This window comes from Rana temporaria, chromosome 9, assembly GCF_905171775.1.
Source record: "Rana temporaria chromosome 9, aRanTem1.1, whole genome shotgun sequence".
NCBI lineage: Eukaryota > Metazoa > Chordata > Amphibia > Anura > Ranidae > Rana > Rana temporaria.
The window spans coordinates 125682098-125698206 of NC_053497.1; the positions used below are offsets into that span (position 1 = coordinate 125682098).

A 16109-nucleotide genomic window follows, 5' to 3' on the forward strand; every position below is an offset into this window, starting at 1 on the left:
CCGGATGACCAGAATGTAGAAGGCCTGCCATTTGTTTTCCTGGCTGATGAAGCGTTTGCCCTGGGACCCCATCTTATGAGGCCATACCCTCAGCGCACCCTCACCCCAGAGAGGAGTGTCTTTAATTTCCGGCTGGGCCGAGCACGTAGAGTGGTTGAGAACGCTTTCGGCATCATGGCCAGCCGGTTCCGCCTTTTCCTCACCTCTCTCCACATGGCGGAATATAAGTGGAATACTATTATTTTTGCCTGCTGCATTCTACACAATTTTTTGCGGAGACAATCTCCAAATTATATGGCCCTGGTTGGGCCCGAGGCACAACATTTGACCCCTGCAGAAACTTTGGCGGGCCTTGAAGCTGGCCACACAGGACTGCCCCCCCAGAGTGCCCGTGAAGTCCGGGACAAATACATGGACTATTTCATGGGTAGGGGGGCAATACCATCTCAATCAAATTTGCCATAATTGTAGCTTTCAAAAAAATAAATCCTAATCTTTTTTCTAAACTTGTTATGTCTTGCTTGTGTTGTTTGGAGTTCTTTACTAAGTGTAACTAAGTGTATTTTCATTATCAACTAGCAAACATTTCCCAGGTGACCCCCAAACCAAACACATATAAAATTTTACGTATTTTATGAAAAACACCACACACTTTTTTGAGGTTCAAAAGCTCTTTATTTTCTTAATTTATTTATTTTTATTTTTTCATAAATACCCTACAAAAATTTATGGTATATTTTCTCATACAATATACAATCATTTTTGTATTTTTTTTGGTGATTTTTCTCATACAATATACAATCATTTTTGTATTTTTTTTGGTCATTTTTCTCATACAATATACAATCATTTTTGTATTTTTTTTGGTCATTTTTCTCATACAATATACAATCATTTTTGTATTTTTTTTGGTGATTTTTCTCATACAATATACAATCATTTTTGTATTTTTTTTGGTCATTTTTCTCATACAATATACAATCATTTTTGTATTTTTGTGGGTGATTTTTCTCATACAATATACAATCATTTTTGTATTTTTTTTGGTCATTTTTCTCATACAATATACAATCATTTTTGTATTTTTGTGGGTGATTTTTCTCATACAATATACAATCATTTTTGTATTTTTTTTGGTCATTTTTCTCATACAATATACAATCATTTTTGTATTTTTGTGGGTGATTTTTCTCATACAATATACAATCATTTTTGTAATTTTTTTTTTTTTTTTTTTATTAAATAAAGTCTAAAATCTGGTTTTATTATTTTTTTGGTTTTTTTTTTATTAAATAAAGTATTAAATCTGGTTTTATTATTTTTTTGTTTTTTTTTTTATTAAATAAAGTCTAAAATCTGGTTTTATTATTTTTTTGGTTTTTTTTTTATTAAATAAAGTCTAAAATCTTGTTTTATTATTTTTTTGGTTTTTTTTTTATTAAATAAAGTATTAAATCTGGTTTTATTATTTTTTTGGTTTTTTTTTTATTAAATAAAGTCTAAAATCTGGTTTTATTATTTTTTTGGTTTTTTTTTTATTAAATAAAGTCTAAAATCTGGTTTTATTATTTTTTTGGTTTTTTTTTTATTAAATAAACTTCAAAATCTGCTCTTTAAATTTTTTTTTTGGTATTTTTTTAAGATTCAGACTCTCCCCAATACATCCAATAAATTTTTTAATTTAGTTTCCACCCTCCTTGCTCTTTCATTATTTTTTCTGTTGGCCAAATGTATCTCCTCCACCTCTTCTCTGCAGGCCCATATTTCCGAGATCAGCATCTGTTTTGTATGCCTGTCCAAGCCACCACCTGATCCTGAAATGTGGGACAAAACAATTTATTTAAATTAGGCAGGCCTACATCTACATTACCTGAAGCTGGGTTAGTTATATGTTACTTTACCTGATGTGGTGGCAGGCTGCGCATCATCACCATCCCTCGGGGGTGTGGCTTGCGTGCTGACTTGGTGCTCCCGTGTTGAAGCTTCATGACGCCCTACGAGAATGAAGAAAATGGAAACAGGATTTTTAGAGCTTATAGGCCTGAAAGAGGAATATGATTCACTTTATAAAATTTCTGGGACTATTGATGTTTAGAAAAACCCCTCAGGGCAAAACACAGGATTGAAGGCATTCACAAAGATCCTGACAAATCTTGTAGCTTTGGTCTACTTTTAAACATGTAAGCCAACAAAGTATACACTGGATCACCTCAGCTCTGTGTGAAGCCCAAAATGGGTTATTAAAGGGGACAACAATTATGCAAATGAGTCCACATGTGTCACCGACTGCTGAGCAGACTCTCCTTTTACTGTATATTTAATTATTAAAAAAAGATTTGTGGTTTTAATAGCACATCTACATAATTTTCACGATTGATCTCACCACAATTTTCAAAAAATGTCATAATTTGTAGGATTTAAAACACAATATTTAGTCGTTCCGAATGGACGTCCAGTTTGACGACAAATTATTGTGCCTAAAAAAATATTACAGTACAACCTGAAATAAAAAAAACATGGCGCGGAACAAATCTTACAAAATATATAACAAACTTACTTCTTCTAATCACTCTCCTGATCCTCTTCATTTGTTCCGGCTCCCGTTTTTTGAGGTCACACCACCTTTTCCGGATCTGCTCCTTGGACCTTTTCACTCCAAATTTGCGATGGAGACTCCTCCTCACCTTCTCCATTATTGCGGCCTTGACCTTGTTCGGGTACTTATATGGCCCATGCCTCCCATCGTAGTCCTCTGCTTTGAGGATGAGGACCATCTCCACCATTTCCTCAAAGGTCATGTTGGAGGCCTTACAACTGATTCGCCGTGCTGCCATATTCTCCAACATGTGCTTCCAACAAAAAAAAGATGGAAAAGGGGCGGGGAAAATACGATACCATGAACGTCAGGGGCGGGGAGACGTGCGTAAAGTCCCACATGCGCGTGTATAAAGGGCTACCACGTGAGTAAAAGGGGCGTTCACAGTTTGTGGAAGACGGCGGAGATAACGATCGGGTCAAAGACCGGTATGTAACTACATTTTACATGTTTTTCTTGATTGAATGATTTTGTGGCCTACATCTTAGGTTCAGAAATTACAACATAGCCAGTTTGAAATTTGAAGGTAATGGTCCGCTATAGTGCCGTCGTACGTAAACAACGCTTTGATTATGCATTTTGATCCAACTACTGTTGTGTGGGCAATCTCGGTTCTCATCAGGATGTCTTCTAAAAACAAGTCGGTTAAAACATGATGCAAATGGTCGCTTTTATGTCTTGACCAAACTATATCGGAGTGCTTTTATCTAACTAACGTTTCATACACAAATGAGGATGAGATCTGGCTTATTAGTTCGACACAACTGGTCATCTGGTTCCTAGGAACTGACCCAACATGATCTGCTGCCAATTCCACCTTGTCGTTTTTGCGACGGAAGATAAGGGGCGGGGGGGAAACATCAATTTTTTTTAAGCATGGGCGGATGTCGTGTGCGGAGTGTATATAAGGCTCGAACACATGTAGCGTCCATACGACCGGGTTGCGTAAGAAAGACGTTTGAACGACAAGCGTGTAGGTATGCTTCGAACTTGGGACAGCAGTGGCATATTCAGGAAAGACAGACATTTAAAGGAGCACTAAGCCAAAATTGTTTGGGGCAGAAATAACTAACTTTACATTATATCAGTCTTGATTTCATGTCCTCATTGTCCCTTTTTGCTTTTAAGCAGCTGTAATCATTTGCATAAATCATCACTTCCTGGTTCTGCTCCCTCTCAAATTTATCAGGGGAGCTTGTCACTGTGGTCTAAGCTGTGTGTCTAAAAATCAACCAAAACAATGCTACTAATTTTTGAAATTAAAATATGCCCTGCTTTTATTTTTTTTGGGTTCTGTGTGTCTCTTTACTTCACAGAAACAATAACTAAATTTAAAACCAAAAGTGAAACTAGAGGCACATTATATGTATGCACTTGTATGTCTCTAGACACTGTAAACAGTAATTTCCTAAAAAAATATAGTTATCCATTAGTGACCCTTTAAGGGCTAGCTTGTGAGAAAGAGTAATTGACTTTCTAGATTGTGTAGTGACATTATTTTTTTATCCTTGGTTTTGGACAGGAAAAGATGAATCGCTTTAACCAACCCGACTTCTTGGAGATCTTTATTGATAGGTGGCAAGAACTTCCTGTTCTGTGGGCCACCAAAGACCCCATCTCTCGAAATAGAGAATTGCGCAAAACTGCACTGGAGAGCCTGCTCCCACTTGTGCGGAGACAGGTGGGGTTTGATGTGACAACTGACCAGTTGGAGGTCAAAATTGGGACCTTGAGAGGCACCTACAGGAAGGCACGCAACAAGGTCTTGGCTTCGATGAGGTCTGGAGCTGGAGCAGGGCGGGTATTTCAACCCAAGTTGTGGTACTACAGCAAACTGAGCTTCCTGGATGAACACCTGGAGGTTAGGGAGTCACTTTCTAGCCTTCGCCCCAGAAGCCACAGAAGCTCCAGCCTTCCCTCCAGCCAACCTGCTGCTCCCTCTGCAGAAGAACCCTCTCAGCAGCCTTCCATCCTGGATGAAGATCCAGATTTGCCCAGCTGGAGCCAGGTATATAGTACTTTCAATGTGCAAATATGTGGTGTTCAAATGTTGTTAAAGAGATGTAAATTAAGATATTAAAGGTAAATAAAAATTAGATCTAAAAGTGTTATTCCTAAAATTTGTCAGTATTGGCCATGAATTTTTGTGGTGTGATTGACCATAAAACATGGGTCAGAATGATTGGCTTAGCTAAGTCGTGACCAAAAAAAATGCAACAGTCAGGAGCTTAAATAAATAAACCAAAAATGTTAAAAAATAGTAAAACTTTACTTTTTTTCCATACACAGGACGAGACCAGGCAGCAGGAGGATCAGGAAAATGCCAGGCAGGAGGAGGACAGGGTGAGTGGCTTGGAGGAGGCTGCAGGCCCAAGTATCTTGGACGTGTTGGCAGGCCCAAGTATCAGTAACGTGGTGGCAGGCCCAAGTGGAGCGGATGAGGTGGCAGGCCCAAGTGGGTTGCACGAGGTTGCTGGGCCAAGCACGAGATGCCAGGTGTCTCCTCTTCGTCTGCGTCCGAGAAGGCAGGTGAGGGATACAAGGGTGCGTGACGCCTCACTAGCCCTCATTCGGGATGCCCATGCAACCCTGCAACAGCCTCCCACTGCTCAGGAGGGATTTGTCACAGTTGTTTTGGCCAAAATGTCAGAAATGACATTAGACCAACGCCTCCTCTTTGAGGGCCTCCTCATCACCCTGGCAAATCAGGGGGTGAGGGGTCTTCTCACAGAGGACACTGTGATTTGCCGCCATCCCCATCCTCACACACCACATAACTCCCAAGCTCCCCCACCTTCTTCTTCTTCTCATGCTCCTTCTCAAGCTCCCCCACCTTCTTCTTCTTCTTCTTCTTTTTCTCATGCTCCTTCTCAAGCTCCCCCACCTTCTTCTTCTCCTGCTCCTTCTCAAGCTCCCCCACCTTCTTCTTCTTCTCATGCTCCTTCTCAAGCTCCCCCACCTTCTTCTTCTCCTGCTCCTTCTCAAGCTCCCCCACCTTCTTCTTCCTCTTCTTCTCCTGCTCCTTCTGAACATTCTTCTTCCTCTTCTTCTCCTGCTCCATCTGAACATTCTTCTTCCTCTTCTTCTCCTGCTCCATCTGAACATTCTTCTTCCTCTTCTTCTCCTGCTCCATCTGAACATTCTTCTTCCTCTTCTTCTTCTACTACTCCTCCTCCTTCTACTGCTCCTCCTCCTTCTACTGCTCCTCCTCCTTCTACTCCTCCTCCTTCTACTCCTCCTCCTTCTACTGCTCCTCCTCCTTCTACTCCTCCTCCTTCTACTGCTCCTCCTCCTTCTACTCCTCCTTCTACTGCTCCTCCTCCTTCTACTCCTCCTCCTTCTACTGCTCCTCCTCCTTCTACTCCTCCTTCTACTGCTCCTCCTCCTTCTACTCCTCCTCCTTCTACTGCTCCTCCTCCTTCTACTGCTCCTCCTCCTCCTCCACCTCCTCCTCCACCACCGTCGGCTACTCATCCTCCACCACCTTCGTCTACTCCTCCTCCTGGCATGAGTACTACCCCTGTGGCACCACCTCCAGCCAGGCATAAGAGGAAGGCTGCTGAGAAGGCTGCAGAGAAGGTGAAAGAGCAGGCTGCAGGGAAGCCACCAAGGAAGGCCTTGAAGAAATCAAGAAAGTGACTCCCTTACTTCCATGTGGTGTACCAGAGTTCAGGCTGCTGTAGTACCACAACCTGGTGACATCTGCCTGCCCTGCTCCAGTTTCTGACCTCGGGGAGTCCAAGACCTTGATGCGTGACTTCCTGAATGATCCTCTCAAGTCCCCATTTTGGCCTCCAACTGATCACGAGTCACATCAGGCCACACCTGGCTGTGCACAAATGGCAGCAAGCTCTCCAGTGCTGACTTTTGCATATCAAATTTTTTTTGATTACCAAAATAAATGGTACATTTTTTTTTTACAGTTCATACTTGTCCTTGTATTTTTTTACATTTCAATTTTGCAAGTGAGAAGGCAGGTTCTTATTTTGTAAAAATTGGATATAAGGTGTAATTTGAAAGGGACACATGAGATAAGACAAAGCAATAAGGTTTCTATGGGGGGAACTTGACATTACAAAAAATAAAAGGATTATCATTTTTTAAAAATTAAAAAATAAGGTGATTAAAATCAGGATTTAAAACACACGACCAAAATAAGGTGACAATAAAAAAAAAAAAAAATATTGAGTCCAGTAAGAAAAAGGTTCCACCTAATTTTAAGGAACTCTGTGTGAATATCGTTAAAAAAAAATTATTATATTGCTGTTTTGTGCCCTTAGGAAAAATTGTGTAAAGCGCTGCAAATAAACGATTAAATAATGTTGGAAGCGACACGAATGTGCTATCTCCAATCCAAACGCTAGTTTTACCTATGTTGGTCTCCAGTGTCTAAGTTTTTGACAAGTTTCTTAGCATACACACGACCGAGTTTCTCGTTTAAAAAACAGCCCGATGAAGAACTCGTCGAGCCAAAATCCACTGCCATCGAGAAAATAGAGAACCTGCTCTCTATTTGCTCGACGAGTTCCTCGGCGGCTCCATCGGGCCAAAAATGTACACACGACCGAGTTTCTCGACAGAATCCGGCTCTTCACCGAGATTCTCGACGAATTCTGCCGAGAAACTCTGTCGTGTGTACGAGGCCTGACATAATAACTCATTTGCCCTCTGTGTTTTTCTTAAGACTGTGGGATTGGATACATCCCCTCTTCCCTTGTACTATACAAGACGAGGCTACCTGGCAGTCCTTTGTGCTTAAAAATCTCGCTCTTTGCTAGTAAGTGTAACAGTGATTTTTCCATTTAAATATTTCTTTTTCTTTTATGATTGGAACATTATGCTCAATAGGTGTGTTGTGTTCCCCACAGTTCGGTCCCTTTCCTCCCCTATGGTCCAGCCTATGCCCCTATGCAGCACGGACACATCGGGTGAAGGCATTCCTTTTTCCCCCCTTTGGGGGCTGATCTGTTTCTGGGGTCCAGGTCATCGTGCAGATTTAGACCCCTTTCACACTGGGGCGTTTTTCGGGCGTTTTTTAGGCGCTTTGGCGTTTAAAAAAAGCCTGTAAAGCGCCTGAAAGAAGCCTCATCTGCAATCCCAATGTGAAAGCCCAAGTGCTTTCAGAGGCCTTTCACACTGCCAGCGCCCGAAAAATGCTGGTAAAGCGCTGCTAAGACCCCTTTCACACTGAGGCGCTTTTCAGGCGCTTTGGCGTTAAAAAAAGCTTCCTCAATGGGAAGGGGGCTTTAGGAGCGGTGTATTAACCGCTCCTAAAGCGCTGCAAAGAAGCTGCATGCAGGACTTTTTTTAACGCCCTGCCAGCTCAGCGCCTCAGTGTGAAAGCACTCAGGCTTTCACATTGGGATTGCAGATGCAGCTTCTTTCAGGCGCTTTTTTTAACGCTAAGACCACTTTCACACTGGGGTGTTTTTCAGGCGCTTTAGTGTGAAAGCACTCGAGCTTTCACATTGGGATTGCAGATGCAGCTTCTTTCAGGCGTTTTACAGGCGCTTTTTTTAACGCTAAAGCGCTTGAAAAATGCCCCAGTGTGAAAGGGCCCTTAGTGTCAGTTTCTACTTTTTCCAGGCTGTCAGGTTAGAGTGCATCCCCCTCAAGGAAACACAACATGTGTAATGTAAATATAATTAATGAAAATTATGATATATGAATTCCTTATATGTTGTTTTCTATTTTTCTGTTCAGAGCTGGTTTTATAAATTCTGGTCGCTTGTGGAACCCCTGAGGAAGCCGGTTACGGCGAAATATATTGGGTCCAACAACATCTCTTAATCGACCAGTAGCTCAATATTGGGGAATTCCAGCAACCCAAATCAGACACTCTGGCAATTTGTTTTTAAATGATGTATTCTGTAATGTACAAAAACCGATTTTTGAGGTTTTAAATAAATTGTTATAAAATTTAATTTTCTGACATTGTTTGTGTTTAAGCACCGTCAACATCCCATTCGCTCTATTATTCTTCTCTACTATACCAGGGATGAGGTGCGATTTTTGTATCTGTGCTTGATTGGATCATAATCTTCTTCCTTCAAAAATATATAGTGCAAGGGCTTGCCTGATTGCATATAAATTGAGTGTTTAGGTCTGACCTCATATTATATTATATGCAAATCTAAAGGAAAATTGTACCAGAAAATTGTATACTGTGTGGCCAACTTTAGCACCGCCTTGTTACTCAAACCCCTTTATGGTAGATGACAGCAACTTACCAGATGAGGTAGGAGAAAAGGTTAGATCAACCTGCATTGTGTGTAACAGCTACTATATGGTCTGGATTTATCTGCTATTGGTCAAGCTGCTGAAAAAGAAAGACTGTCTGTGTTCCTCCAAATCAAGAAATCTGATGAAAACAAACCATCCAATGGTCATTCCCAGGCACACCGACATTTGATTGGTTGTTTGATAGGACAATCAAAAAAGTGTTTTTCTCAGGATTTTTAATAAGCAGCAGTCAGAATAGAAGATAACTGTATATTGTGTACTTACCATATAACGCCTCTACGACGCCGCTCTCTCCTTTCTCTCCTATAGGTTGAAAATAAGATTCTGTAAGTCTGCTACATAGTTGGCATTTGGCAATAGTCATTATTTAACCAAAACTGCAGAATTACACTTAATATTAAAGTACCTTAACGTAACACTAAGGGACATCCTTATTCTTCAAAAATAATCCATACACATCCACTACTTAAAAGAGAAGTGCGGGATTTAAAAAAACAAACATACTGTACATACTCACCTAGATGGCTGCAGCATCTGTCCCCTGCTGGTTCTACACTGAGAACTGAGCGATCAAAGACCAGCCACTGATCCCTCAGTTCTTGGGTTTGCTCTGAGTAGAGAGCAGTGACTGTCTTCTTTGTCCATTTTATCCAAGTGCCCCACCGACCTAATGACTCCACCTTCCCACCTACATTGCCCCTCACTACCTTACATTTTACCCAAACACTGTCTCCACACATTGTCCCACTCCTGACAATATTCTATTAACCCTCTAACTGCCAAATTACCCTGCTAGCCTAGTCATGCCTGCCCTTTGCCTATTTTTTTTTTACTTTGGGCCTTTCTTTAAAATAGTACCCAGTGACCCTTAACCTCCCTGGCGGTATGATTATTTCAGAAAAAAGGTGCTGAAAGCGGTACCATTATTTGCAAGGAAATTTGGCGTTTTATACTGTAGGCCTGTAATTCTTAGGCCCCGTAATCTATAAGATTACAGTATACTGTATGTAAGGTGTTTGTTTACCTTTTTGAATTTGGCGCCGTTCTCCGCCCCCGTGTGTCGTAACGTCGCAGGGAACAGAGATCGGTGGCACACAGAGGCACTGTGTGAATCGAGCGAGGTCCCGCTCGCTCACACAGCGCGGTGGCATCGCTGGATCCAGGGACAAGGTAAGTAAACCAAGCCTGTGGATTCTGCGAGGCGAGCCTGAGTCTGATTTGGGGTTACCGATCGCAGCAGAAAAATGTAACCCCCGAGTCAGACTCGGGAATACCGCCAGGGGGGTTAATATAAAGGTTCTGACAGTTGGGTTGGGTGACAACTGCAGGCATAGCCCACTATTGTCATTCTCATTGTCCAGATCATTGATGTACAGCTGACACTGGAGTGAGTGCATGTAGGCAGGAGGAGGCTTAAAGTGGTTCCAAAGTCTTAAAAGAGAAGTATGGGATTTGGCTTTTTTTTATTTTTTATTATGCTTACCTAGTTGGATAGGTCCAATGCTGCATCTGTTGCCCGCTGGCTCTAAGACTGAGAACCGAGTGATCAAACACTTCCCATCGCTCAGTTCTCACAGCTCCATGAGCAAAGAGCTGGTGACTGTCACCCACGTCCGGTTAAAAGACTTCGCTGCCAGTCTCCCTTAGTGGAGATGGCGGCGGCAGCACACAACAGCCGATTGTTTGTGTAGATGGAGGAATCTGCAATTTTTTTTATTCAGAACAAAGAAAGAAAAACTAACAATGTATGGCCAGCTAAAGGCCCGGATTCACACTAGAACACGCAGTGGCTCACAGCAGGAGTCCGGCGTGTCTCCATTCACCGTTTCAGGTCCAATTTCAGCCCGAATTTTGGGCTGAATTCAGACCTGAAGTGGACCAGAAGACACAAAAGACTCCTATGCAATTCACAAATGCGGAGATGTGTGAACGAGCTCCATAGAGAGACAGTAAATCTCCACAATCTCCAGCCTAATGCCGTGTACACATGAACGGAAATTTAGACAAGAAAAGTCCGATGTGAGCTTTTGGTCGGAAATTCCGACCAATTATTATGTTGGCAATATGTGATTAGTTAATACAAATACTACATGTTCTGTAAAGATAAGATATTATAGCTTACTCGTTAAAAACAGACTTCTGTTCATTAAAAAAGCTTAGTAAGTGAAAAACAACAGCTGCATAATATAATTGGGAAAGGAGGAAACATTCCTAACAATGTGTAAGGAATATTTTGCATGTGAACCTTAAATTTAAAATAATAAAGTACAAGATAGGGAAAATATAGATAAAAAATATATACTACAGTTCTAGCAATTAATAAGGCATGTCTCGCATGTAATAGAATATATAAAAACAACACCTGTGAGAACAATAACAAAAAGGAAAGATACATTTCTAGCAATTAGTAAGGAATGTTTCTCATGTATAATCTTTTGTTCAGAGATAAAAACTACAATAAATTATGTATGTAAGGCCTTTTAGAATTCTACTAATAATGAGTGAAATAACACTGGCTCTGAAACTCTTAACCCCTTACAATCATATGTAACAGTTAAGGAAGAACTTTAGCTTTAGAACCTTCAGCCCTGGTTCACACTGGGTACGATTTGGAACGATTTGAGATGCGATTTGACATGTCAAATCGCATCTCAAATCGGCGGCAATTGTCGGCAATGGCACTGTCCTAATCAGTGCGACGCCGCATCTGCGATTTCAAAAAGTAGTTCCTGTACTACTTTTTGCGATTTCGGGCCGCGATTTACATTAAATTGCGGCCGAAATCGCGGCAAATCGCGGCAAAATCGCAGCCGCGAAATCGCGGTAAAATCGTGCATTTTACCGCGATTTTGAATTCGCAGCAGTGTGAACCTAGGCTAAACCCTTACAATTCCCTCCCCCTAGAATTGGTGGACTACTGTATGTTGTTCCTTACGAAGTACCGAGATAGTCCACCAATTCTAGGGGGAGGGAATACTATAGGGTCAGCATTAGCCACTCTCCCTTGTCCCTTTGCCCCCACCCTTTTTGTCTCTAAATAGTGAATTCCTCAGACACAGCAGTAGTAGCAGCACCTACCTTTCTCTCCTGGTGTCCCAATCTCTCCTTGTCGTCCAGGAGGGCCAGGGTGACCCGGACAGCCCCTGAGAATTGTCAGCTTTTCCAGCTCTCCAACACTGACAACTTTCACTTCTGCATAACACAGTGGAAAAAATATTGACATGAAAAAAAAAAAGTTCATACTAATGTCCTATAACTGTACCCAATCACTCAAATCTCTTAGAAGATTTAATATCATTTCAAAATGTGTTTATAATTCTTTTATTCTGCAGCTTCTGTTAAAAGAATATATGCAACACTTCCTGTTAAGGGGTGACAACAATCTTCTAGTTTGCTCTAGGGTTGTCACCCTGTCGCATGTACTCATGGTGGACACAACAGGTGACCAATACACAGTGGGCAGACGAAGTTCACCACTGTTATTTTGAAGAAATTGGTCCAGAGTATGAACTAAGGTTCAACTGTTTAATGATATTGTCTGAATATGACCATGTGGCCATGCAAGGTCATCAGATAATAAAGTCATCATTATCCCTGCTCCTTTGTTACCTGTGGCTGCAGGGCAGGGAATTCCCTTGGCTGCAGCTCACTGAGTCGGGGGCTCTATCATGTGCCAGCTTCCTGTGGGTTTTGCCCAAACCTAGTCACTAGTCCAGAGCAATGATGTGCAGCTGATACTGGAGGAAGCACATGTAGACATAAAGGGGCAGATTCACGTAGAGCCGCGTAAAATTGTTTGAGCGTAACGTATCTGATTTACGTTACCCCTCCGCAACTTACACGGGCAAGTGCTGTATTCTCAAAGCACTTGCTCCGTAAGTTGCGGGGGCGTAGCGTAAATCGGCCGGCGTAAGCCCGCCTAATTCAAATTTGGATCAGGGGGGCGTGTTTTATGCAAAACTACTGTGACCGGACATGATTGACATTTTTTCGGAAAGGCGCATGCGCCGTCCGTGGAATTTCCCAGTGTGCATTGCTCCCAAGTATGCCGCAAGGACGTCATTGATTTCGACGTGAACGTAAATGACGTCTAGCCCCATTCAAGGACGACTTGCGCAAACGACGTAACTTTTTCAAATTTCAACGCGGGAACGACGGCCATACTTAACATTGGGTGCGCCTCATATAGTAGGGGCAACTTTACGCCTAACGTAAACGTCGTAACTTTACTGCGTCGGCCGCGCGTACGTTCGGGAATTCGCGTATCTAGCTAATTTGCATACTCAACGTGGAATTCGACGGAAGCACCACCTAGCGGTCAAAAAAAATGCAGTTTAGATCCGACGGCGTAAGAGACTTACGCCTGTCGGATCTAATGGATATCTATGCGTAACTGATTCTAAGAATCAGATGCATAGATCCGACGGGTCAGATTAGGACTTACGATGGCGTACATGGCGCTGCGCCGTCGTAAGTCCTTTGAGAATCTGTGCCACAGTGGCTGTAAAAGGCTGGAGGAGATCAGCAGTGCTGAGATGCAAAAAAAAAACGAAAAGAGAGAAATACGTTACTTTAATAAAAAAAAAAACAAGGAAAAAACTATTGTTTAGGATGCAGGGAACCCTATGAAATGATATGTCATCTAGTTAGGGTTTAGATCTATTTTTAAGCGCTACTAAAAAATATGCGCTGTGCAATGTCTCTTCTGACATAATATAAGCCTACCTGCCAGCTCACAGTCTTCTATAAAAAGTACAAAGATTGCAGCAGTAGGTGGAAGACTCCTTGGGGGTTATTTACGAAAAGCAAATCCACTTTGCACTACAAGTGTAAACTACAAGTGCAACATGCACTTGAAATTGCACTTGGAAGTGCAGTCGCTGTAAATCTGAGGGGCAGATCTGGTATGAGGGGAAGCTCTGCTGATTTTGTTATCCAATAATGTGCAAGCTAAATGGTGTTTCTTATTTTCCTTGTATGTCCCCCTTGGATCTACAGCGACTGTGCAATTTCAAGTGTACTCTGCGCTTGTAGTTTGCACTTGTAGTGCAACGTGGATTTGCCTTTCGTATATAACCCCCCTTATCTTGTCTTAGTTTTGGCTAAAATGAGCATCAATAAGATGTCTCTAGAAAGCTCCAGATGCACATTCCCAATTCTTTTGAGATTTAATAAACTTAGACCAGTGATTAAAGGGGAGTTCCACCCACAATTTCACTTTTTAAATATAAATACCCCTGTAATACACAGGCTTAATGTAGTCTAGTAAAGTTAGTCTGTAAACTAAGGTCCGTTTTGTTAGGTTGTTACAGCATTTAGATCGTGGCCATCTTAAGTGTGGGCATCATGAAGCCAGACTGTATGACTTCCTGGATTTCAGCTTTGCATATCTCGCACATGCTCAGTGCACAAGCAATGTAATAGGTTTCAGTCAGGTTTGCAAGGACTACTGGGAAACATGATGCCTATCCCAGAAACCCTTGCAAATAGCTTAGGCAAATAAGGAGGAGGAAGTAATGAAGGACTACAAAATAAAGGTATTTACAAGCAACAAATTAAATAAAAATTGTCCATTCTGAACACTATGAGGTTAGAGCATGCAGCACAGACAAACATAAAAAAATGGGTGGAACTCCACTTTAAGCTTACCCGTATCTGCCTCAAATTAAAAAAGGTTTCGTTTAAACTTACCTGGACAGGACGGTTCTCCATTGCTGAGTGTTATCAGAGCTATAAAGAAAAATAGTGCTGAACCCATCATTGTATGTTCTGCAATTCTGGACTACTTTCAGACTGCGATATAAACTCTATTTCCAGAATTCCTGCCTTTATATCTACTCTCTCTAATGCCCTTTTATAACTCCCTTTATGATCTGCCATTGCTGTTCCCAGACCTTGTTCCCAGACCTTGTCAATGTACAGCAATAAATCAGTGACTTTCCCACAACTTTCCCAACCCATCCCACTTTTAATGAAGACTTGGAGTCATGTGGATTTTCCCAGTCAACAGAGCTTTTAATAGATGCCAAATAGTTGACAGCTTTGATGTATGATGCCCCATGGGCCACAGCTGGATGGTTTAGTGTGCAAGTTTTTACCAGTCCCCCCTATCATTTAAGAAAAGCAAATCTCTCCTATGCTCCCTTTAGCCCCCGTTCACACCTAGGCGTATATACGCCTGTAGTGCGACGCCGCAGCCGCCCCTGAGACGCTGGAGGGATGATTTCACATTGCCCTCTATGGAGATGGTTCACATCTCCACGCTGAACGCCGAACGCCGTACGCCTGCCGCCTGAAAACAAGTCCCGGACCTTTTTTTCAGGCGGCTTTCGGCGTTCGGCATAGGAGATGTGAACCATCTCCATAGAGGGGGTTAAGCTGCATTCACAATCGCCGCTTTGTCGCCGCAAATCGTGGTACAAAACGCAGCAATTTGTCGGCGCAATTCGCGGGACAAAACGCCGCGATTTTGTACGCCAAGGTGTGAATGCAGCCTTAGAGTAATGCCGCGTACACACGATCGGAAATTCCGACAAGAAAAGTCCGATGTGAGCTTTTGGTCGGAAAGTCCGATCTTGTGTATGTATTTTTGCTGTCGGAATTTCCGCCAACAAAAGATTGAGAGCAGGTTCTCTTTTTTTCCAGACGGAAAAAGATCGGAAAATCCACTCGTCTGTATGCAATGCCGATGCGCAAAAAAAAACGCATGCTAAGAATCAAGCAGAAGAGCCGAACTGCCTATTGAACTTCATTGATCTCGGTTCGTCTTACGTCTTGTACGTCACCACGTTCTTGACGCTCGGAATTTCCGAACAAGATTTGTGTGACCGTGCGTATGGAACACAAGTTTGAGCCAACATTCCGTCAGAAAAAAAACACGGTTTTACGTGTCGGAATTTCCGATCATGTGTACACGGCATTAGGCTTGAGTCAAAATTCTATTTAAAGATTTAGATGTAAGTTTATGCCGCACACACGATCGGAAATTACGACAAGAAAACCGTGGATTTTTTTCCGACTGAATTTTGTCTCAAACTTGTGTTGCATACACACGGTCACACAAAATTCCAACTGTCAAGAACGCGGTAACGTGCAACACAACGACGAGCCGAGAAAAATGACATTCAATGCTTCTGAGCATGCGTCAACTTATTCCGAGCATGCGTAGGATTTTTCTCCGTCGGAATTGAATACAGAAGATCTGAATTTCCAACAAGAACTTTTCCGGTCAGAAAATTTGAGAACCAGCTCTCAAGCTTTTCTTGTCGAA

At 42.0% G+C, this 16109-nt stretch overlaps 1 protein-coding gene across 1 annotated transcript in view; it reads right to left on the bottom strand.

Moving 5' to 3' along the window:
• LOC120914014 (ficolin-1-like) overlaps positions 1–9233 on the bottom strand; it is a 36143-nt gene extending 26910 nt beyond the window's left edge. Inside the window, exon 1 of the mRNA XM_040324437.1 lies at positions 9104–9233. Within this exon, the coding sequence (XP_040180371.1) occupies positions 9104–9203 (100 nt within the window). The 5' untranslated portion in view covers positions 9204–9233. The remainder of the gene's footprint in view (positions 1–9103) is intronic.
• Positions 9234–16109: the final 6876 nt, after the last annotated feature.